This window comes from Trematomus bernacchii, unplaced genomic scaffold (genome assembly GCF_902827165.1).
Source record: "Trematomus bernacchii unplaced genomic scaffold, fTreBer1.1, whole genome shotgun sequence".
In the NCBI taxonomy this organism is placed as follows: Eukaryota; Metazoa; Chordata; class Actinopteri; order Perciformes; family Nototheniidae; genus Trematomus; species Trematomus bernacchii.
Genome location: NW_022987710.1, coordinates 3,585,166 through 3,610,640, shown reverse-complemented (window position 1 = coordinate 3,610,640; position 25,475 = coordinate 3,585,166). Strand labels below are relative to the sequence as shown.

Here is a 25,475-nt window from a genome sequence, read left to right as displayed (position 1 = left end):
TAAAACAACTAAGTTTCTCTGATATTTTGTGATTTGCATTTGATTTCGTCCAGCCAGATCCTGGCGGAAAATACATGACTGGGACGGGACTACCACACTGAGGCCTCGTCCTAAAAAGCCCCGGCTGCGATAGGCAAGATGCCGACAACGGGGAGGAATGGATGATATACCGTGTATATATGTATATTTATGTTCATTTTGTACATTTCTAAAAATAAAGTTTGATGGAAATACTTAGTAGGCCTATCTTTTCTTCCCTGAATTATTTGCTCCTATAACATATCATTCATATATAGCAAACCATGATTTGATTTCTCATCAAACAGTAGTAGTTTATTACAGGTAAAAATAACTTACTCTTCTATAACAACAGTTGTAGGTACAGTTCGGTTAGTTAGCGTATAAAATATACGGCTGTACCGACGCCATTATAAGACTGATGTTCCGAGAGCGAGCCGAAAAAAGCACTGTTAGACATGGGCGGAGCCTCTTTGGTGGTTGACTAATCAGAACAGAGTGGCCGAGCTGACCAATCGGAGCACACTAGGCTCACAGGGAGGGGGGGGCAAGAGCTCCAACGAGTCGTTTAGTGGAGAGAGTGAATACTGCTGAATACACATACTTTACAGAGATGCTGTATGCGAAACCAATGTGAGTTTGGAAAATTGCACAGTATAAATCTATTTTAGTATACCTCAACAATGGAATTATGATCAGTGGAAATGGCCATTGTTAAGGAATAATTCTTCTAGATATCTAACCTTTTGCTCTGTGACGTTTTATGATCTACTCTGACGTCTGTTATCTCCTTTAAGGAAAGGCATTGGTGCCATATGTGTTGTTGTCACCAGTTTGTGACCGGTCAACTTGTCTGGCACGAATGGTAATTGTTGTGAGAACGCTGAGGCACTTCCTTATCGGTGTTTGTGGACTCTAAGATGTGAAATCTTTGAGGCCATGAGTGTCGGACGCAGGTGGCTCAGTGTTCCCAGCTGTTTAGTCTACTCCTTCAGAGATGTTGATTCTCTGTGAACCAGTTAAAAGGTCTAACATAGAGAGAGGCTCTTCAGAATTGACGTGGCAACTCTACCGTGAAGTCGGAACCTCTGACTCTTTGATTTGTGATGTGAATCCTCCGGCCGAATACTCTGAATAAACCCATCAGTGTTTGACATCAAAGCTCCAACTCTCACCGTGTCTCCTTCCTGAGTCGGTGACTCCATGCATTGCTACACAGAAGTTTCCTCCACAGCCATGACATGGGCCCTTTAAGTCTGTTAGTGCTGCGCTTGCGCAGTGGGATTACCCAATAGCGATAGCCTTAGAGGGCTGCGCCTATACTCATAGAAGCTGGCTTACAGTACGTAACCCCAGTTTTTTTTGTGACTTGATTTCAAAGAAATAAGAGATTCTCTAAATTGTATGACTTTAGTATCAAATAATTGTTCTTGTAAATGTACCACTAAGCAATTTTTGCTGTAAAATATCAATATACAGTTTTTTTATGTTTTACTATAACCTCCATCCACATCATTTGTTTTAAACCTACAATTGTTATAATATGTCGTTATAGAACACAGCGTCTCTGCTTTGTCTCTGCTTTGTATTAATGCTACCACATACTTTTCATCCAGTATTTTGCGTTCATGCTCGCTCTTCTCCAGGCAGCTCTGTCTCTCGTTCAGTTCTCCTAACAGGGACGTGGCTTGAGCTTTCAGAGCCTCACAGTCCTTGGCCAGCTGTGAAAACAATGTATTTAAGTTTAGAGTCTTTAAATGCTGCCACCATCTGTAACTTTAGTAGCAGGAGAACTGTTCACAGTCCGGACCTGTGCGCAGTCCTTGTCCTTCTGTTTGAGCAGAGCTTCAGTTCGGTCCCGCTGAGCTGAACTCTTCTGCAGGTAATCCAGCTTCTCCTCCAAATCACGGTACCTGCAGACACAACACTCTCATCACTAAACAGTAGCACATATTGTCATGTCAATTGATATATCTACACACATACTGTATGTATAATTACAGTTGGGCTAACGATTGATCTTACATTAAAGTTGCAATTATTAAAGAGTTTTCACAATACTCACACATGTATTTAATTATAATTTACACAATAACAATGACTTAAGAAGATGCAGCAAGTTGTTTATTGACAACTGTCCCTGGCTAATTATTCAAATACTTATTAATGAATCACTAATCAATGGTAATTCTGTGCAGTGGTGGAAGAACTGTTAGGATCATTTAATAATGTCAAAGTAGCAATACTACACTGTGAAAATAGTCAAAAGTCCAATCATTTCTTTTTCAGTATGGAGGTATTACCAACAAAAATGTTAAAAATAAAAGTGCCTGTCCTGCAAAACATGCACCTTTTATATTGTTGCATTAACATAGGTGTATTTTAATGTTGTAGTTTGTTGAGGAGCTAATTGTAACTCCTTTTTATTCTGTTGGGTAATTTGACCTTACACAATGCAAACAATTATGCATTATGTATTCAAAATGTTGTAAAAACCATCTGTAGTAGAGTAGAAGTTTAAAGGATAAATATTCATAACTGTATTTAATTGCAGTAAATACATGTATTCAAGTTACACTCCACCACTGACTGCATAGCCTTACAAGGAACCACACATTAATATAAAATAACTGATGCTATGATTTGACAGAAAACCTTCTGTATCTTTTTATATTTAAATAACTAACAAGGGGGCTGTGCAGGGGGGGACGCCTCACATCAGTTTCAGCCATGTAGCCAGCAGGCAGCTCTGCAGTTGTGAAAATCAAATGACAGTTGAATTTGGTATGATAATGTCAAGTATAAATATCTGAATGTGCACAAAAGTAATGCCTTGTTCAATACAATGAGGACAGAAAAGGAATTTGAAATCTAAATTTTTCAGTAATTTCAAATAAATATATCACTAAAATTATTTTAGTAAAACATACTTTAAATTATTTTATGTCCAATTGGTTTTGCCAGAATTATGGGAAGGGAAGCTAACAAATGCTACTGTTAACCCTTTAGGAGAAGACAGGAAGTGCAGATATGAAGACAATGCGAATCCGTCCATCAATGATGGAATGATAAATTGTCGAAATGTATAACAGCGGTTCCCAACTCTTTTTGTCTCGTGTCCCCCTTGAGCTGGTCGCCATTCTATAACTACCCTGTCACTTATCTGTGATTATTCACCTACATTTGGACTTGTATTAAACCCTTTGGAATCATATTCAACCCGACCTTTGACAGACTCTCCCGGCGCGTTTGCTTCTCCGCAGATAGGCTGGCTTCATAGAATTATTTGCCAGTACTTTTGGCCGTGGTGGATCATCAGATGTACAACTAAATCTCTGAGAAATGTATTTCCCTATATATTTTTTCTTTTCACAGGGCTCTCTTAAACCCGGTTCTGCAGCGACGGGACCGGTATCTGTACGTTTATCGTTGCCTCCCCAATTTGCAGCTAATGTTAGCTCGTGGCTACAGTAAGCGCAGCGCTTCAGCGTGAACATGAACTTCAGTTACAAGGTGTCCATCTTTGCACGGGACTGCTCGGCATTGTTATCATTTGTCCGGCTTACCACAAATTGAGATGTCCCACATTTAACTGACAGTCACCCAGACAGTCAAAACTTGGCTTTTATCCAATGGCTGTTCAGAAAGCAAAAGATGGCTATTACCATTGGCTGTGTCAGATGTCAGTTAATAAAGAAAGTCTAGAAATGTATTTACTTATGGGTGTAGCCGGTGGAGGGCGATTCCCACAGAGGTTTTGTAAGACTTGGGAGTTTTTTTCTCCAGCTCCAGACTATATCATGTGGACATCAACTTATAGTGAAGCGTTTTAAGTAATATTAGAAATCTTAATTTTTTAGGGTTGAATTGACATTATCGAAATCCAAACGACCTCTTAGCATCGCAGTAACATGTTCCACGATGACCCGCACAAACACACTCTTTGTTCCACATGCGGCTTGTTGGCACCAAGCCCCCAGGAAGTGCGCCGGACTCTGAGGAACACATTTGTTGTGTCCAAACGGCGGTACTACAATTTCCGTATCAGTCCATGACGTCACTGGGCCCAGAAATACTTTTTTCCATTGACTAACATTGGGAAAGAGACGTCTGTAAATCAGCGGATAATTTTTTTTAAACTAAATAAACTACCCAGTATGAACTATTTTATAGCCCTTATTAGAATCATTAAGTCCTTAAAGTTGTAAAATGCACTAAAAGCCGAATCTAGATTTATTTTCTCTCTCCATTCATTCTAGTGAGCAGAGAGTGGGAGCTCGGGGGGTGGGGCTTAAGGGGCGCATGCTCTGTGAGCGCACATACGGGTTCTTCTGCTCTGACAGCCAGACATGACGGGTAATCTGTGACGTTTCGCTCTCAAAAGTTGGGCCATTTTATCCTCATGCGCCAATGAGCAGCTCTCATAGGAAAGAACGAGACCCCGCCTCCCACGCTGTATCCAGTTCTTATTATACATCCATGGTTGGCACCTGGTCACCCTGACTGAAGTGGTGTTACAATCAACACTAACCCGGCAGGAGCTGTTACTCGTGGATGCTGAACTAGACCACGATCAACAGGCTACATTTTCTTTTGGTGTGGGAATAAATTGCAATCCCTAATCTTTCTACGGACACCCTGCAATCCCCTCAAGCACCCCTGTAACCCCGGCTGGGAACCACTGGTATATAATAGAACACGACAGAAAAGTAAACGAGCGTTCGTGACAAAGTGAGCACAGACACACAGGGCATGCAGGGGTAGCATGCACACAGTGAAAGAAGCCACACAGAGCTGTGGGCTCACCTGCCCTGTGTGGCCTGAAGCTGCTCTGTGAGTTTAGCCAGGCTAGAGCTGGAGAAGGGAACAGAGAGAGGAAGGAGGAGGAAGACATCTCAAAATCAGCCTTGTATTAAGCAGAAGAAATGCAGAAACAAAAAAGGCATGCTGTTTCCTGCACATATACAGTACAGTTAGACTAATTCAACAGCACCCAGTCCAAAAGCGGCTCATGACGACTCGGTTATCACAGAAATTCACTTTATTGTCATTAGTTTCACACAATGCAATTCAGTATTTTGTACCAGGAAGAGAAATGTCTCATACCAGTCAGAGGAGTGCTGTGCCTCAGAGCGATGTTGGGCAGCCTCGTCAGAAACGTTGACTGCCTGTAAAACATTCACAAAAAACTTTAACATAACATTACATTTAATTTACACACACTGTAGCGACAAAACGTTCAATAAATGATGTTGCAGAAGAGGCTAAACTTGGCTAATCATTGTGACTAGCTCCCAATAAGCAGTCCGTCCTGAGTTTACATTTCAGAATGTTTAAATAAGAAAGAAAAAACAACAATAACCAGAGTAGAACCATACGATCAACAAAAGGTATCCGAAACAAATCACCCCCATTCTCCTTCCACACCAACCCAGAACACAACAGCTGGACTAAATACCTTAAATACACCCAGGTGTGAATGCCGGAAGTGAATAATTGTGGTGTAAACAAATGATGATTTAATAGAAACAATAAACAATGGCCAAAAAGCATTTTGGCTCCTACACACACACTTTTAAAACTTTAAATTATAGTATTTGTGATATTTTTACTGTACCTTGATGTAGTCTTTTGTGAATTTATATTTTGTGTAAATATTGTCTTTATTTCTTATAATAGTCTTTAAATTGTTTTTATAATAGAACAATTTTGTTCCTTTTCTACAACCCATTCCTCTTTCTGTGTCTTTGTTTGCACCGTTCATACTAATGCAAATTCCTCGTATGTGTAAACCTAATTGGCAATAAACCAGATTCTGGTTCTGATTCTGATATTTCTTATGCCAGTGTCCATAACATATCTAGAAAGTGGTTGCATTTAAACTTTAAAAAAATCACAAAGCAGTGTTAATATGTGAAGATAATCCGACTGATAATGCATAGGTATCATAAATGTGGTATCATAAATGTGTGTTTGCCCCAGAGATTATTTTGTGCAATATTCCAAAATCCAATGGAAAATGCCATTGGATTTTGTTAAGGGAGCCCTTGATGTAACTTCTGGGTCGGCCTACGAAATACGTCAACACTGCACCACTGTATTAGACATGGAGACATTCACGTGTCTGATCTATGCACAGCCTTCCCTCAGGATGTATTTAAAACTACGCTTTCTGATGTCCAAAACAACAAACACTGAACCAACTCTCACTGACTTTGCATCTCAAGAGATTTAGGAACAAGACTTCACAAAGAGCGAGACACAGTTATTCCTTGTCAAACACTAAAATAACCATCTGATCCTGTCAGTGACAAAAACACGCATTTCTATTGGATGGAGATTGACAGGGCGCAATTCCCAGAGCGATGCATTACAGCCTGGAACAGTGGAGACTAGTGTGACTTTTTCTATAGTTTTAGCAAAATAAATAATTTATTTCCTCAACATTACATATTTTGCAACTATAGATGATTTCAAAGTGAAAAAACATTTAGATTTTGGGTCAGTATACATTCAGACACAGCTGACGGCGATCTGCACTTTCTAGTTATTGCTGTACTTTCTCATGTCTACCCTTACATCTGAACTTCTGGATCCTGTGTATAAGGCCTGTGATTGGATGACTGTGTTACCTGTGGCTGGGCCAGTTTGTTCCGCATCTGGTCAAAGCAGCGCCGCATGTGCTCTCTCTCTTTCTCCCCCTCCTCCCTCTCCCTCTCCAGCTCTTCATTCTTCCTCTTCAGATCTCTCATCCCTTCCTCCAGTTTCTCTTTGTGGCTCTTCAGCAACTGGAGGAAATCGTTTGAACCTTCCACAGGCTGCGGAGAGAGACAGGAAGTGAATGAACGGGGGATGAAAGGGTGCAGGGAGATAGGGGAGGTAACAGGAGGGAACACAGACAGAACTCTTTCCCCTGGGCTGCAGGACTCACACCAAGCAAAATGTGGAAATACACTAAGATGTGAGAGAACACAAAGTGAGGAGACAGAGAGGGATTTAAAAGAGGAATCACTCGTTTGATTAGATTTAAAGTGGGACGCAGAGGCATTTCTGGAGTCCGACTAGCATTCAATCAGATGCTCCTGCTTGGAAATATAAGTAAAATACATTGCGACCTACAGATCTATATTGTCCAGTGACTTTGATAAAAGACGCATGGGGCATCAGGTTTTGTATTTTAGGTCATTTGTCGGTCTAAAAGCATAAAAACAAAGGTGAGGTGAAGCATTAAACTTGGAGTGAGGGCCAAAGATTAGGTGTCAGGCATCGGATTGGGGGGATGGGGGGGAGGGATGCAGTGAGCATGCTCACCTGGCCATCTTTCATGCCCACTTTCTCCCCCCATACCTCTGAAAGGGAGGAGGAGGGAGAGGGGAGGGCGCTACTCAAGGAGCTATGCACACTCGCATCGCCCTAGACACACATGGACATACTCGTTAGATGAAGATACACAAACTCAATCAAAACTCCATCAAACAACAGTCAGAACTCCTACCAGGCTGCGAGGCGGCATGGTCTGTGTGTTCTGATCCGTCTCTTCCACTTGCTTCTTCTCCCGCTGATCAAGTGTCTGAAACAAGCAGTGGAGTAATGTAGTGAAGTACAAGTATTGTACTTTTTGAGGCACTTGTATTTTACTTTAATTGAGTATTTTTATTTTATGCTGCTTAACACTTCTACTCCACTACAATTTGGAAGCCAATATTTTACATTTTACTCCATTACATTTGTCAGACAAAATGTGTTACTAGTTATTTTATAGATTCAGGTTATTAGCTATTACAAAATGTAAATTAACAAATAATTAAACTATGATATGTAATTATAGGTATGAGTACTTCTTCCACCATTGAAAACATTAGGCGCTTTCACACCGGAGTACTTTCCCCCGTATTTTTCCCTTTTAGTTCCGATATTTCCTGGGATTTTGCGTTGACACCAAAAAGACTTCATGAGAACTTTTCCCCCCTTTTCAGTCCCTGCTAGAGAGCAGGTACTTTCCTGGGGAGAAAAAAAGTTCCAATTTCTGATTGGCTGGGCGAATTGCAAACCACGCCCCGTAAAACTCTGAAAAGTTTTGTGAAGCCGCCATTGTATTTGCTGGCATTAGCATTATTAGCATTAGCATTAGCCCAGCGCACCAACGGAGAGAGAATAACTTATGGCAACACAAAAGAAAACAAAATAAAACATGGGAGCGGTGGAGAGATGAGGAGGTGTCGGCGTTCTGGCGATTTACTCGGAAGGCTTCAGTAGAAGCTGCTGGGAGTCCCAGCAGCTTCTACTGAAGCCAGTCCCTAACTCCGGGGACTTCCGGCCGGGGACTCCGGGTGGCAGTATACGCCGCGAAGATGTTTGCGGCCTGCCAGTAAACCCAAAGCAGAAGAAGAAGAAGTGACGTCAGCGGCTTCATTTGCCTAATCCTCCCTCAGGGAGATTACAGCTCTGCTGCCTGTGATTTCTGTGACCGGACGGAGTCCTTGGCCAAGTGAAATATATCTTTTGCTCTCTTTTAATGAATAGTTCAACTTAGAAGTTGTTTGTCTTTCCTGGAATAAAAGAAGACAACAAGGCACACCTGTGCAATAACCATGCTGACTAATCAGCATCTTGATACGCCACACCTGTGTAGGGATGGGTACCGAGCCCCGGTATTAAACGGGCCCCGGGGCTGAATTATTAAAGACCGTGGTACCGTTAAGCTCCGACGTTATCGGTCTTTTTATCGGTACTGGAGACATGTAAAAAATATGTCATGTGTATTATTGCTACACAAACATTATTTTGCAGTTTTAGTGTCGCCAACTCCGTTTCTAATATGCAAAAAGACTGCAAAATGCGTCATTTTTTGTATTTTCGATCTCTCTCCCCCGCCTGCTTGCGAGGGGGCGGGGCAGTTTACACACACGCTCTGCTACATGCAGCAACACACACACACGGAGGAGATGGCGGAGAGAACGCGCTCCGAGGTGTGGTTAAACTTTACCCGTCTCGATGTGGACAATGCTCGTTACCAAAAGTGCAATAAGAGTTTAGCATGTAAGGGCGGTAACACGAGCAATTTGTCTAAACATTTAGCAAAAGTGCACCACATTCAGACGGAGAAATGCACCGGGTTCGACTGTCTTTCTAGTAGCTCTGTAGCCCCATCCACGAGTAACGTTTCCACGTCAGGTATTATGTATGCTAGCAGCAACACACTTTGTTAAAACATTGTTGTTTCTTTAGATGCGAAATATTATTTATTTAATTTAAATTTAAATTTAAAAACAAATTTAGTTTTGTTCACAATTTGTTTATTTTCATTTTTCATTTAATCGTTTATTTGAATAGGGACAATGCACATTAATGAACACTTTAGACAAATAATGCTTCAAGTGTAAATATGCCGGATTTTAGCTTTGAGTTAATTTCCATTCGTAGTCCCTGACATACAACATATAGTTAGTTTACCTCGTTTTTTCTCTCCAAAAGAACCGATAAAAGTACCGTTAAAAGACCGGACCGATAAGCGGTATCGATAAAAGTAGTAGTACCGTTAAAACCTTAACGATACCCATCCCTACACCTGTGAGGTGGATGGATTATCTCTGCAAAGTGCTCACTAACACACATTTGAGAACAATATTTGAGAGAAATAGCCCTTTTGTACAGTGGCCCTGAAGTGCAAGTCAAAACAACATTTCACAAAACACTACAGCATTTCATAAAACGCAACGACATTTCAAAAAACACTACAGCATTTCACAAAACACTACAGCATTTCATAAAACGCAACGACATTTCAAAAAACACTACAGCATTTCACAAAATGCTTCAGCATTTCACAAAACACTACAGCATTTCACAAAACACTTCAACATTTCAACTTTTACGGAAAGGGTATTCCTTTAGGGACAACACTTCTTGTTTGTGATTGGACAGAGCCAGCCAGAGAAGCACTGCTGTGATTGGTTGTTTTCGCTGCCAGTCAAGAAATGACGCTTCGTGATTGGTCAGCACCCGACAGCGCCACTTATTTCCTGTTTGGTACTTTTCAGCCTTTCAGCTGTTTCAGAATTTTAAACTGAGTTGGAAAGAATGGAAGAAGAGATGGAAATCTTAAGGGAATATTTTAACAACGGATATACATATGATGTTATCCTCGACATGCTGTCAACCCATCACCACATCAACATGTCCCAAAACATCAGCCGTTAGCTGTTAGCACACAGCGCTCACAGCTCCTCATATCTGTTCAGAAACTGGACAAAGCACAGACTGTCTGTGTCATGGCGAATACAGTCGCTGCTTTATTTCTGTCTTTAGGACGTTGTTGTGAGTGTGGACGGAGCAGCTACAGGTTAGTTTATCCTGATCGATCCGATCTCCATTCAGAAAACACACATTTCAAAAGGTTTTTCGCCTGCCGTTTTGTCTGCAGACTTGTCAAAGCATTAATTCATGGTTTTTACTAACCGGTATCAGTATGTTGTTACTTCGGCATCATTTTGAAACGTGTATTACAATTAAATCGCGGTAAAATATGTTCATTTTGTTGTAGTTGGTATCTACCATAGTATTTGCATGGATATAAGCCCCGCCCCCTCTCCAGCACGTCCTGTTTGAATGACAGGAGTAAACACAGCTGACGAATATTCGGGGCTTATCTCCATGTAAATACTATGGTAGATACCAACTACAACAAAATGAACATATTTTACCGTGATTTAATTGCAATACACGTTTCAAAATGATGCCGAAGTAAAAACATACTGATACCGGTTAGTAAAAACCATGAATTAATGCTTTGACAAGTGTGCAGACAAGACGGCAGACGAAAAACCTTTTAAAATGCGTGTTTTCTGAATGAGATCGGATCGATCAGGATAAACTAACCTGTAGCTGCTCCGTCCAAACTCACAACAACATGATACAGACATAAATAAAGCAGCAACTGTATTCTCCATGACACAGACAGCCTGTGTTTTGTTCATGTTTAACTTTTGTCCAGTTTCTGAACAGATATGAGGAGCTGTGAGCTCTGTGTGATAACAGCTAACGGCTGATGTTTTGGGACATGTTGATGTGGTGATGGGTTGACAGCATGTCGAGGATAACATCATATGTATATCCGCTGTTCAAATATTCCCTTAGGATTTCCATCTCTTCTTCCATTCTTTCCAACTCAGTTTAAAATGTGTGCAGAAACAGCTGAAAAGTACCAAACAGGAAATAAGTGGCGCTGTCGGGTGCTGACCAATCAGGAAGCATATTTCTTGACTGGCAGCAAAAACAACCAATCACAGCAGTGGCTGTGGCTGGCTGGCTCAGTCCAATCACAAACAAGAAGAGTTCTCCCTAAAGGAATACCCTTTCCGTAAAAGTTGAAATGTTGAAGCGTTTTCTGAAATGCTGTAGTGTTTTGTGAAATGCTGTAGTGTTTTGTGAAATGCTGTAGTGTTTTCTGAAATGCTGTAGTGTTTTGTGAAATGCTGTAGTGTTTTGTGAAATGCTGTAGTGTTTTCTGAAATGTTGAAGTGTTTTCTGAAATGCTGTAGTGTTTTGTGAAATGCTGTAGTGTTTTGTGAAATGCTGTAGTGTTTTGTGAAATGCTGTAGTGTTTTCTGAAATGCTGTAGTGTTTTGTGAAATGCTGTAGTGTTTTCTGAAATGCTGTAGTGTTTTGTGAAATGCTGTAGTGTTTTCTGAAATGCTGTAGTGTTTTGTGAAATGCTGTAGTGTTTTGTGAAATGCTGTAGTGTTTTCTGAAATGCTGTAGTGTTTTGTGAAATGCTGTAGTGTTTTTTCAAATGTCGTTTGCATTTTATGAAATGCTGTAGTGTTTTGTGAAATGCTGTAGTGTTTTGTGAAATGTTGTTTTGACTTGCACTTCAGGGCCACCATACTTTTGTGTACATAAAAAAAGTTTAACACATTCCAACAAATGATTATAAAGATAACAATAACAATGGAAGCTGTGTAACAATGACACGTGTTTGCTCAGATGTAATGGAATAATCAATCAAGTATGAATATGAGGAAACAGAATCTCTGAGCCTACCTGCGGTCCGTCCAGCGGCCTGCTCCGGGCCTGGCGCGCCTGCAGCTCCTCGGTCTGGCTGGAGCTGCAGCAGTGGGTGGAGGAGGGGCCCGACCCGTTCACCAGACTCTGCAGGGAGTGGTTCTCCTGGGCCAGCCTCTCCACAAGGGCCCTGGCCTCCTGGAAACGACAGCTGAGAAACTCTCGCTCCCCTCTGGTCCTCTGCTGCCATCCCTCCATCTCCTCACAGCGCTGACGGAGGGCCAGGTTGCTCCGCTGCAGGGCCTCTGGAGGACAGCAGGGGGGAGGAGAAAGGAGAGTTATGCCATACAACGTTTCAACAAAAGCTGTAAATCAAGTACATAGTAATTATATAAATAAGAATAGCAAATTATTAATTTTTTATTTTTTTATTTCAAAACAAAGTTACAAACTACTACTCAAGAATTTCAGGAGTGCAGGGCAACAAATAAATAAAAGCATCCAACTAAAAAGGTACACAAATAATGGAATAAAAAAACGATTACACAATCTTATAATATTAATAGTAATAATAATAATTTTCTGGTGAAAGTACACAGATAAATAAATACAAACAAAACAAAAAGAATCATTTGCACCCATCCGTACACATTTTTTTAATAGTGGAAATGCATCTACCTCTTAGCTGCTGGTTATCTCCCAGCAGCCTGGTCACCACCTCATTGGAGGCCAGCTCCGGGGGGACCCTGAGGGTCCCGCCAATGTCTTCTCCCGGCATGTCCCACTGCATCGGGCCATCAGGCTGGGGCTGCACCATCCCTGTAGAAAAACTACAGATTATTATATATTCATACACACCTCATTAGACCTTTGCTCGAATACCAATGCCTGTGTAGTGTTGAGGCCTCTGGAGTCTCTCTGTCTGTGTGCTTTCCCTTTACATTATTAGATTAGACTAGATTTACTTTATTGATCCCGATTTGGCATATGTTTCTGTCACAGCAGCATGTGAACAAGGCATTGCACATAATGTGAAAATGAAAAAGAGTAGATAATAAACAAACATAAACATATAATATGAACATCTCAAAATAAAAATAAAACAGAACTAAAAAGTAAAACATATACATAATATTGAAAGTGAAAGATACAAATCTGTAGATTATCTCTCAAATATACACCACGAACGGCCAATTAAAGCTAAGAATAAATAAAAGTAGGATGTTACTCACATTAAGTATGCAAGGAATAGCATATTAAATTAAATATAAATGTAAAAGGTTCTGTGAATTTTTTATAATGTATTAACCCAACTGTTTCCCATAACAACCAGTAGTTTTAGGAGGTGGGAGATGTACTGAGCTCCGCATATGTAGAAGTAGAAATACCAAATTGTTTACAAGTAAAGGTCCTGTATTAAAAATGTTACTCAAGTAAAAGTACAAAAGTATTGGCATCTAAATATACTTAAAGTACGAAAAGTAAAAGTAGTCATTGTGCAGATTGGTCCATTTCAGAATAATATATATATGTTTTATAATTATTGATCATTAAAGTCTTATCAAATATGGTAAAGGTGGAACTAATTTCAACTAATGTGAATTTAATCCAGGTGTATCTAAAGTATTTATTAAGTGTTGATGCTATTGTTTATCATTAATCTATATCTGCAAAGTAACTAAAGCTATTCAATGAATTTAGTGGAGTAAAAGTACACGATTGATCTCTTATTGTATTAAACATAATATCTGCTACCCTGAATCACCCCCCACCCGCAGAGGGGGAGGGAACACATGGTGACACATGACACACCACGCCTCACCGTCCGGCGGCATGCTGCGGTTACTTTCTCTTTCAATATCAGCCCTCTCCCAAATCCCTTATGTCTGAGTGAGGGGGGCATCAGGCCGCTCATAGGCTAAGGTATAAAGGCTCGCTCCTGTAGTTTGTCTCTTCCTGCTTTGTGCAGTATAACCTACATACAGGTATCAGTGAGGAGGACAAAAACATTACGTCATACTAATACCATGAGGCAAAGAGGTCGACTGAAACAGATAGCTTATTTTATATATTTGAATAATTAGCCTAAATAAAACCACCATCAACCTCAACTGCTGACACGACCAGAATCACATTTATATTAGCTTACAATGAGAGCTATAATAAACAATGTTGTTTTATCCCCCGCATTAAGACAGGTCATAAATGTGTCAGTAACTGTTGTGCTGTGCTCTTACCCTCTCTTCTTGTTCAGGGTGTGTGTCCGGGTACCAGGTCAGCAAGCTGTTACTCACATTCAGCCTGTTTGTGAGCGGATCTGTTTAGCCACCGCTAGAAAGCTGGCTGATGCTACAAAGCTAGCGATGTTGCTAATGAGCTAGCTAGGATATTGTAGCAGCCAGAAGCTTCAATGTCTGAGGCAATTGATGACTGGCATAAACAACAACCTACTTCACCGTAGTGTGTGTCTTCAGAAAGGCATTCTCCCAAGTTTTGTGATGTTATCCTAACACAATGTAGGTGTTTAAGGTCTGTTGAGGTTATCTGTCAAAGCCAGAACGAGTGTTGTTAGCTCAGGAAATACTAATGGTTTCTTTACCCCGAGTCCAGCCTCTCAGGCACATTTCCTCTCGACTATGCGTTGGGTTAATAACATGGTAAACTGTATTATTATTGATAACATAATATATTTTGTAATCACTTAACAGTACAATGTGTCAAATAAACAATTCTTCAAAGGTACAAATATCTGTACATTTTACATTATATGCACAACACATTTTGACATCACGGGTACACACACAAAGTGAAAACAACCAAACTAAATTAAGGAAGTAAAAATGATAAGAATATAACAATCTTCTTTAACAAACCAAATAATAATGGTGTCATATTGCTGTAATTCCAAGTAAACATGTGGAAAATGTGGTCTTCTTGGGAATTTGAAATGTCCCCCAAAAAATGTATTGCATAAAAAACAATTTCTGTATCCAAAATCATGAATTACATTGACTAAAACCTTGCTGCCCCATCCCACTGAAACTAGTCATCTCCCCGAACACATCCGAGACTGCACCAAGGAGCTGACAAAGGCTACTCATCTCTCTTGTTATTTTTCTTATTTTTAGTAGTTTAAAAGCCTTTTGCCTATGATTGCTGTCACGGCTCCTTGCTTGTTCATTAAAATGATCTGTACATTACAAAAATAAAATGTACTTGTTCCGTTCCGTTGGCTGGTCTGGTCTCGGGGTTATACAACTTGGAATTGAGTGCTGCCTGAGAAGCACTCTGGAGGGCAAAATGAGCCCACGGCTCAGGAAATCCCCTTCCTCCTTCCGCAGTGGGAGATGACGTCAGTTGCTGCACCATCATAGCTTCTTGTGCTGATGTGCGTGAAGTGAATAAGCTACATGATGCTCGCTACCCCTGCTGCTGGAGTGGTTTTAATATTAGCTTGGATTTATCCAAGTCACGCTCTTTATTTCCACATAGGAGAGACGGAGAAGAAATGTTTCATAGAAGAAATTCCAGACGAAACAATGGTTATTGGTAAGCTGCTGGGGGCTCGTTAGCTTGACGTGATGCTAGCTAAAGCTAACGCGAACAGCTGGCTGCATCAAAAACGTGTATTTCTAAGTATTTTGGCACAAAAATGACAGTGTAGATTTTGTAAGATTGTGTAAGATGTTGTGGCCTCATAAATTCTTCTTCGCATAAAATATCTGGACCAGCCTTAGCTTTAGTTACACCAGAGTTTATATTTAAAATATAAACTAATATTTACCAGAAGGCACTCATTTAAGCAGTTTACTTATCACTGACGGATACAGGGTTACTGATAAATAAGAAAAGGGCACCTGCTTGAAGAGAACCCTGATGTATTAATGGTGATCCAAACCCTAGCTAGGAAAGTAGACTTTTACATTACTAAAAGTAACACTCGCTATAAACAGTGTGACAATTTTGATATTTCTTTGGAAATGTTCTGGCACTGTTGCATTATGTTGAATTCCCCCATTTACTATGTTAAAGTTATATCCTGCTGTGTACTGGTGCAAAGTGGTCATACTGGATGAGTTGAGCAGTGTGTGTGTTGCTCTACCGGTCTGACAGGAAAGTACAGGACTCAGCTGTGGGACAAGCTGACAGATTCCTTCCTCGCAGCCACGCCCGGCCTGGGGATGCATGTGGAGATCAAGGATCCAGATACTAAGGTAAGCAAAGAGGAGGTGGTGTAATGAGACACTCCCACATACACATACTGTCATTATAATATAATAATTTATTTGACAATTCTCCCAGATTCTCCTCTCTCGACAATACGGCTCAGACGGACGGTTCACCTTCACCTCACACACTCCCGGAGAACATCAGATCTGTTTGCACTCCAACTCCACCAAGATGGCTCTGTTTGCAGGAGGAAAACTGGTATGAGCGCTGTCACTTTATAACCGTTATAATAATATACTTCTCACAAATGGTACAACATTACTTTCATTGGGAAAAAGATTCTGCATGTTAACTTGTACAAACTTTCAAAAACTGGGCTTAATACATAAAGGCTTATATTCAGGCAATTCTGTTTCATAAAGGAGATTGCAAAAAGTCTGGGCCCTGATGTTATCGCGCTCGTTAAACCATCCAGACTAACCATGTCCTGGTCAGACCAGTTGTTAGGCTTTATTTAACCTCAGATTACAATCTACCTCACAGACTCCCTCCTGCTGCACTGTGGACATTTGAAACACATTTATATTTGATTGGTCTGCATTAAATGCACTGCAAAAAAAGAAAGCCTATAAAAACATTTACATGGTGCTGATCCCTAGTAGAAAGTAGCATTTTCCTATTTATTTAATATTCCTGCACTCCCCACATGTGTTTCCAGTTATTCCGGCTCATTAGCAGTAAGACTGACAGGGCACTATTTGTTCCGCCCAACTAGGTGCAACAAAGGAGTGAGGGAGCTCTCAATCAAGCACAGGATGGGTACGCCCACAAGAGTCATAGTGCAAATACAAACCAAAAAGCAACATTTACCTGATAGAGAAATTTAGTTTTTAAGGGCTGCCGCTTCTGTTTTGATACGTTGACTAAATTGTTGTTTACGGGTTAGTTAACGTAGATGTCTTCAGTCGATTTATAATTTAAAAAATGCTTTTTAATACTAAATAACTTATTTGCAAGAAACCTATGAATACACCCCTGATATACACAACAATTATAGTGCTATTCATCTGTCAACTAGGTGGTTAGTCATCAAAATCGTATCAGTGTTAGTTAAATACATACACACAATGAGAACAAGAATGGGGTTATCAGGTAACACCAATACTTAAACTCAGCATTCTGGACATTAAAAGTCGTACTTTCTGCAGAAAAGGTGAATAATTTGACAATACCAACATGTGTGCATGGTCCACCTGTGCAGATCCAGCAGACTCCTGGGTCCCAGTTCATTGTGATTTTTGTATAGCAGTTATTAAAATCCATACTGATTTGTCCCACAATATCTCCAGGTCCGTGAGAAGCTAAAAGAACAATAGTTAGACTTTTAAGCCACATGTGCTCAGGAATTTCCATTTAATCTTTAATCTTTACCATCAATATTTCCTTTTTTTTTTGTTAACTTTTGATTTATTGAGTTTCAAGAATTTCCTACTCATCCTCTTGTTTTGGTTTTGCCATTTTAAGCCTTTAATCATCAGTGATCTTGGATGAGTTGTCTGAATTTTGAGTTATTTTGAGTTCTCATGATGCAAAATGATGATGAAACTTGAGTTTTAATATTTCTTATAATTCTCACGAAAACAAGCATGTAGATCTGAATGGTGTATTTCCTATGTTGCAGAGGGTGCATCTGGATATTCAGGTGGGAGAACACACCAACAACTACCCTGAGATCGCAGCGAAGGACAAACTGACGGAGCTGCAGCTGAGAGCCCGACAGCTGCTGGACCAGGTGGAACAGATCCAAAAGGAGCAAAACTACCAGAGGGTCAGTAACAAAATACTCAGAGTAATGTGATCGATGACAGGTGGACTACTAGGTTGATGAGGTCAAGAGTGGTACAGAAATGAGTCTTAAAACTTGGAAATTACTTGGCATTCTACCACTTCTGGTTCCTTAATCTCAAAGTCAGCTGTTCTATAATATACACTCACTGGCCACTTTATTAAGTACACCACTTCATTAAGTACACAATATATATATATATATATAATATTTATGTTTTTGGTTAGACGCTCAAAATAAGATCTGTGGTTGTTATATTCTACAACATAAAATCTCCCAGTTATTACCCCACTGGTGAGTATCTGAAGCTTCTGTGTGTCGTCGGTTGCTAACAAGTGTTAGAGATACTAAATGAGACTACTGAACATCGTCACACAAACATTAGCAGCTTTTAGCTTAGCGTTGTTGACGTGGAGTCATGTGACCATGATGTAGTTCCTTCATAGCTTAACGTTAGCTTTTTACTTCTGGCGAGCGCATTTAAGCTTAAAAAAATCATACAAGTTGTGAAAATATGTGGAGATAATCCTGTTGAACAAAACATGTTAGCATCATCATCATGTGTTTGTAACATCTTAATTTCTACAAAATTCTGAAATCCAATGGAAAGCTGTCGTTGCTTTTAGTACAGGGAACCCTCTACTGGGTCCGCCCACAATAATCCCTCATCACTGCCCCTCTCATACTGTGTGTGGTGTCTCCTGCAGTATCGAGAGGAGCGCTTCCGCATGACCAGTGAGAGCACCAACCAGCGCGTCCTGTGGTGGTCCATCGCTCAGACCCTCATCCTCATCGTCACCGGCATCTGGCAGATGAAGCACCTCAAGAGCTTCTTTGAGGCCAAGAAGCTGGTCTGAGGTGTGTCTGCACCACGCAGCAGCTGGAGAGACTCGAGCGGATGGAGGGACGCCCGCCCAGAAACATCCAGGAGGACACGTGTTGTTAAGGGAGAGCTGTGGCTGTTAGAGGGGGGGTTATATGGGGTACTTCTCCACAGTCAGTGCACGGTCTACAGGTGGATGATGCCCCCAGTTAGGAGAAACAGTCTGTAACTGCACAGAAATAATGCAATATAGTGCTGGGGAATAATGTATTCCAGCTGGGGAGTCATGTGTTGTGCAAAGTTAAATGACTGTTTCTGTCAACTGAGTCTGGTAGCATTAGCTAGGACTGTAAGGTAAATTGATGAAAATATAAAACATTTAGCATTTAAAAGAGATGTGTGTTAAGTAGGCTGCCCCTATCCACAGCAGTACATTAGCGTCCTGATGCTGCTCACGTCTGTTTCTCCAAACTGAAGCTAAGACACTGACTGGATATGCACCTCATACAACCCCCCCTCAAAACATCCTCACTATGCCTTTAATATCAGCCATAAATGCTACGAGCAAACTCACAAAGCAGTTATATATCCTGGTGACTGTGTTGTTATTATTCATTTTTTGGCTATTGTTATTTTCTGACACAGTAGCACAACATTCCACCTGCTTTTTGTGTGTTTTTGTTGACAACACTGGACATGTCATTTTTCTTTTTATGTTTATGAGGTCTTACAGGGGTGAGAGACCACAGTGGATATGTAACAATGAAAATGTTTAAGCTGTTACAAACAAGTTTATTGATATTTTATTTTATGTAGCCCGTTTTTTGTCAATATTGCCTATATTTCTATTTCCAGGTTTGATAACGTTCTAACCACAGGCTTTCAGCTGGGTTCATTAGGTCGCTGGTAATAATATTTCACTGGCCATAATTCCTCACGTGTTAATTTGATATTTATATAACCCTCTTTTTTAGCATGCATACACAGTATATAAACCCCTATTACATGGCTTATAACACACAGTAACACAGCAGCGTTTAGGACAAGTGTTAATTAATGTTTAAGAAAGCAATCCTGACTGGTGAATAAACTGAGTTCATCATTAATGAAATATAAATTATTATTAATATTAAAAAACATTAATTTGTAGTAAAAAAAACTCACTTGTAAAGAAGATATATACAAATAATACAGTTAATATTTATAAATAAATAATTTTTATAAATCCCTGGATTCATATTATATTTGTTTATACACCAGTGGAGAGTTTCTAATCTGGACATTAATAAACTGACAACTCCTTAATATCTGCTTACCTCCAAATAGCCTATATTGTTTATGAATGTGAAATGGAGGGTCAAATTAACACTCCCTGACTGTATATAGTTTTGTTGTCCCTGGAGTTCAGTCTCCTGCACATTGAGCAGGTGTGTAGATAGTTTGTGATACTTGTCTCTTAACAGGATTGACTGTTTGTTGTAAATAACAGCTATTGACCGTCCTGTTGATTTTCTAAAGCCTTTTACACTGATTGAATGTCTTTCCAGTTTGTGTTTCTTCAGTATTTATTGAGCAGTTGTAGCCTGTGTTTCAGAGCTGAGCTTAAGCCAAATGTACTTAATTTACTGTTTCATGAACCTTTTTGGAAGTTAGTCTATGTTCTCCAGTTCTTTTTTTTCTTTTCTTTTTTACATGCAAAGACTAGATAAGAGTCAAATTCACAAGATGAATTTCGGCCATTAAATTATTTAGTTTATTTATCACTCTTGAAATATTCTTATTTCCCCTGTGGTCACCTCCATGACTTAATAAAGACAATTTGGCCAAACAACTTTCTGTGTTTGATTTTATTAGAGCCACTTTGCCAAATACAAGAAAATACATGGCGAATGGCAGAAATGTTCAGCAAAAACATGTATTGCTCGTCTTTCACCTCCCAAACAACGCCTCATTAAGACAGCAACCACACGTTAATCATCTTTTAGTTTGATCACTGACAGTAAAAGCACTTTTCATGGAGACAGGACAACACACTGACCTTGTGACAGAATCCACTGCGAAACTGATATAGCTGCAGTGTAAAATCCACTGAAAACAGAAACACCACTTTGCATAGATTCACTCGTTCATCTGCAATAACGCAAAAACACAAGACCTACACAAACAAAACTCTTTCTCCAGGTTCGCTCTCGTTCATATCAAGAATAGAGATCTGTCACAGCTGGAACACCATAAGAAACAATGTGAAACACAATACTATGTGTCATTATAAAGGGATAAATGATTTATTAAATCAAGTCTTTGTTTCATCTGTACAACAAAAACGGTACATTGTACTGTGTGGGATTCCTGTGTGGGACACACACTTTAAGAAGTCACATGTTGGACTGGAAAGGTAAAATATCACGACACATCCAAACAAATCTTTACTCATCTTTTCCACATGTCATCGTGTTTTCTACATTTGTGTCTTTGCCAGTTATCTTGAAGGACGGAAGTCAGAGCACTACAGGTTAGTAACACACAACTTAAAAAAAGGTACAACTAATTCTGTACTGAATGCCGCTTTTTAATGCTTAAAAGAGCAACAAGGCGGGCACACGAAAAAGTAAAGAGGATTAGGCAATTACACGGTTAAAATTATGCAACAATTTTTGCAATTCAGCTCCACATGGCTGAAATGATGTGCTCCACTGCTCTCTTCAGTGTGGTTCTCTCCTCCAGGACCTCAGAGCGGCTCCTCACGGTTTGGACACGGTCAGGTGCTGCATCTTCTTGGCCGCCTCCCAGGGGCGGACTGGGACTAAAATTCAGCCCTGAAATCTGACCCAGACCGGCCACATTCGTGGGGTGGGGGGCGGTAGCATCAGAATTTTTTTTTACAATAGCCTACTATTTATGCAGTTCAAGGGATAATTCTCACCTAAAGAGGGCGGACACTCCTCAGATGTCTTAAACACATGGGACATCGTAAAACAGTAAACACACAAACATACAGTACTATTTGTTATTAGTTATTAGAAATCAGCTGTTTATTAGGCTGCATTTATGCAGTTCAAGGGATAATTCTCACCCACCTCTTGCTCATGCCCTGCTCTTGTATGTGCCAGTTGAGCTGGTTCTTCCACCAGCTCAACTCTCTGTCCCTCATCATGAATGCAGGATATATCTGTATATCTGAACTCACGCCCTCATCATTCTCTTCATCATCTTGCACTTGTTCTAAACTGCTGATGATAGTGCTTGTGGCAGCGCTGCTGCCAAAAATATCTGTCAATTTGCAACATTTATATACTTCACCTGCGAGTGACTTCACCATTTTTCCTCTTGCCTCTTGCCCCACCGTTTTCTTTGATTTGTATCTATGTTTTTTCATTCTCCCTGTCTGCCGCGGCGTCTAATCCCTTCTCTTATGGCGCATTTCCATTGCAGCGCGTAGCTCGCTTTAAGCGTGCCGTGTCGTGCCGTCCCCTTTTTTGGTTGTGCTTCCACTAGGCCTCGTTCCGGCGCGGCACGGCGCGGGGCCACTTTTTCCCCTCTTTTCTGGCCCTAGAAAATTGTGGTTCTATCGGGGCCAACAAACAGGGCTGAGTCGGGCTGAGTATGCTAAACTAGAGAGAGGAGCGCTGGCAAGAGGGCTAGAACTACAACAAGATGGACATATTTGACCGTGATTTAATTGTAATACACGTTTCAAAATGATGCCGAAGTAACAACATACTGATACCGGTTAGTAAAAACCATGAATTAATGCTTTGTCAAGTCTGCAGACAGACGGCAGGCGAAAAACCTTTTAAAATTCGTGTTTTTCTAGATGGAGATTGGCTAAGCTAACGCAGTATATGCCCCGACCGTCCACACTCACAACAACGGCCTATACAGACATAAATTAAGCAGCGACTGTATTCACCATGACACAGGCAGTCTGTGGTGTGTACTTGTTTAACTTTTGTCGAGTTTCTGAACATATATAAGGAGCTGTGAGCTCTGAGTGCTCACAGCTAACGGCTGTGTTGTGTTTCTGGATTTCTCATTGAAGATGACGTCACGGCTCCGCCTACACTGCGTTACTACCCAGTTCCTAAACTGTAATGGAAGCGCAGCATGAAGTGAGTCGGCCCTGTTAAGGCCCAACGCGGCCAAGCCGTACCGAGCCGTACCGAGTGTGGCCGAGGCCGACCGTGTAGTGGAAATGCGCCATTAGTGTGGCCGGTCTTTTTTCTTCTTCGTGTGTGATTATTTGACAGATAAGAACCACACAACTGCATTAGCGGCCGCTGTCGCCCTCTGTCGGCCGTCAGCGCAACTTAAAAGATGACGTTAAACAATTTTTTTTTAAAGGGCCGGCCGTCAACGGCCCTTGACGACCGGCCGTTCTGTGGTTCTCCAGATTCTACAGATGGCCAGTCCGGCCCTGCCGCCTCGTCTGTCACGCTCTTGGCGGTTTTCTCCAGGCTGGGGGCCGGGCTGGGGGCCGGAGGTTTGGTCGCACTGTTGGGATACTCCCTGTTGCCGAATATAACACTGCCCACCCGCACATTGGTGGAGCACACCTCGATCTTTAATGTAAAGGAGTACATGTTAGAGCAGGAAAGACCCCTAATTAGTGAGATAAGATAACTTAACGGCATTAATCACATTAACAATGAATCCAATAACAGCCATAACTATGGACCTCTCAAAGGCATCTGAACCAACAGACAAGACTACTAAAATCACAACACACAAATTAGAGATTAAACATAACATAATTTGAACATAACCACTATATGGCCACAGAGAGGCCATTAACAAATTACATTTGCCTTCCAATCAAATAAATCTGAACATAGCGTATTGTACGTGTTAAATCATCTATAGCCTGTACAGATTCCATCTCAGAAATATTGCAAAGCTTAGGTCTGTTGTGTCATTATCGGAGCTTGAAATTGTCATTCATGCTTTTATATCATCCCGGCTGGATTACTGTACAGTTACTCAATTTTCACGTGTCTCAGCAAGTCATCTCTCAACCGTCTACAAATGGTTCAGAATGCTGCTTCAAGACCCTCTGAGACCCACAGGGCCGTATACGATCCCAAATATCACGTTGTGTTCAAAGCGTCATAACTTCTCAGCTGTTTCAGCCAGAGACATGCCGTGTTTTTCCTCTTAAACTACAGAAACGGCAATAAACAACTCCATTAAGTTTTTCATTGAGAGGCGTTTACTTATTTCTGTGAAACGAATGTGCGTACAGTTTTAAAAGATGCGGATAGTCTCACCTTGATAATGACGCATTGCTTATCGTTTTCTGTTTTATAGATCTATTCTCATCCACCATCTTTGTTTGTGACGTAAAGAGTGTAATAGTCACGTTTCTGAATCGGACACTCTGAGTGGATGCAGTCACAGCCAATCGGAGTCTGATTCAGAGGGTTGCCTGTCAGTTCCGTTGTTATGTGTACTGAAACGAGAGCCGGTATAATTCCACGCGCGAAAACAAAATAAAAGTTGGAATACGTTCTATTTCGTATAGGCTTCGCCCTCTAAGGCTATCGCTATTGGGTAATCCCCTGCGCACCCGCGCAGCACTGAAACACTTGTAGTCCACGCCCACCTGCGAGGAGGGCCCCACCCTCGGACTCACTTCCGGTATAAATAGGAAGGAGGCCCGACAATCTGCTCCCTCTTTTCTTCAGCACCCCGGTACTGAAGCACTGTAGAGACACTAAAGAGTAAAGGCTCTTTTAACCTGTTCCACTCTGAGCCTGTTTTTCAGGTCTCAGGCTCGAAAATGACATTCCCAGAACAAATGACCATATCTTCCCTTCTAAAAGGGTTAAATTAATAATCTTTTCTCAAAGTAATGATAAACCTGTGAGTTGGATGTAGAAGTGTCAGAACCAATATAAATGTTTTTTATTTTAAAGAAAATTCAGATTTTACATAGTAAAAAACTGTAAATTATAGTGTCCGTCCAAAAATTATTTTTTACAGATAGTGAAAACTACCCTTGGATGATGGGTTAGTAGACTAAAAGCTTTAGGAATCCAAAGTACAACATATAATAAGTACCCTGTATCAAGATTGATGCAAAACAAGTGAAATTTGACCTTTTTAGAGAGATTTAGCCAAAAACTGGGCCATCTGGGGTCATTTGGGTGGATTTGACCTATCTCTGGCCCCCCTTGCTCGATCTGGTTGGTTGACATACCCTTGTGACCGTTAGAGCCAATAGAATCGAAGGAGGAGACTCACATAGACACACATTATAAAGAAAAAATGTTGCCGCTTCGCGTGTGGAAAGCGAAACTAAACTGGAGGAATGTCTCCTTCTGGAGTTTGGAAACTAAAACGCAGTTGTATTGCTTATGGATTATCAGAAATAATTTCAAAGAAGGCACAGACACATAGGATGAACCTATGGATTAACTGCAGCATCGTTTTTTTATCGTTTTAATGCCATTGAAGACCACTTTTGACCAAGGTGAGCCATATTTACATGTTTAGCTTCTTGGCTCCACATGTGATGATGTACGCTTTCGTTGATAGCGTCGCGAATGTTTATCACTGAGTGTTGAGGTGGGCACCGTTAGATTCAGTGTCTCCAGGACACCAAAAAATAGTGTTTGG

General features: G+C 40.7%; 2 protein-coding genes across 3 annotated transcripts in view; one reads left to right on the top strand and one right to left on the bottom strand.

Annotated features, from left to right (window-relative positions):
• Nucleotides 1-14,627, bottom strand: part of ikbkg (inhibitor of nuclear factor kappa B kinase regulatory subunit gamma) — a 29,858-nt gene extending 15,231 nt beyond the window's left edge. Inside the window, exons 1-9 of one of the 2 annotated variants that reach the window (XM_034140943.1) lie at nucleotides 14,259-14,626; nucleotides 12,700-12,840; nucleotides 12,061-12,326; nucleotides 7,514-7,588; nucleotides 7,330-7,431; nucleotides 6,651-6,836; nucleotides 5,125-5,186; nucleotides 1,829-1,931; nucleotides 1,624-1,739 (exon numbers count right to left, since the gene is read on the bottom strand). In XM_034140943.1, coding sequence (XP_033996834.1) covers nucleotides 1,624-1,739; nucleotides 1,829-1,931; nucleotides 5,125-5,186; nucleotides 6,651-6,836; nucleotides 7,330-7,431; nucleotides 7,514-7,588; nucleotides 12,061-12,326; nucleotides 12,700-12,838 — 1,049 coding nt within the window. In that variant the 5' untranslated portion in view covers nucleotides 12,839-12,840; nucleotides 14,259-14,626. Of the gene's footprint in view, nucleotides 1-1,623; nucleotides 1,740-1,828; nucleotides 1,932-5,124; nucleotides 5,187-6,650; nucleotides 6,837-7,329; nucleotides 7,432-7,513; nucleotides 7,589-12,060; nucleotides 12,327-12,699; nucleotides 12,841-14,258 lie in introns of both variants that reach the window. The other variant, XM_034140944.1, reaches the window with a different exon arrangement.
• A 746-nt stretch (nucleotides 14,628-15,373) lies between these two features.
• Nucleotides 15,374-20,691, top strand: tmed4 (transmembrane p24 trafficking protein 4). Its single transcript, XM_034140945.1, has 5 exons — nucleotides 15,374-15,570; nucleotides 16,135-16,235; nucleotides 16,324-16,449; nucleotides 17,873-18,019; nucleotides 18,745-20,691. Exons 1-5 carry the CDS (start codon nucleotides 15,432-15,434, stop codon nucleotides 18,892-18,894), a joined length of 663 nt encoding a protein of 220 aa, XP_033996836.1. The 5' UTR covers nucleotides 15,374-15,431; the 3' UTR covers nucleotides 18,895-20,691.
• Nucleotides 20,692-25,475: the final 4,784 nt, after the last annotated feature.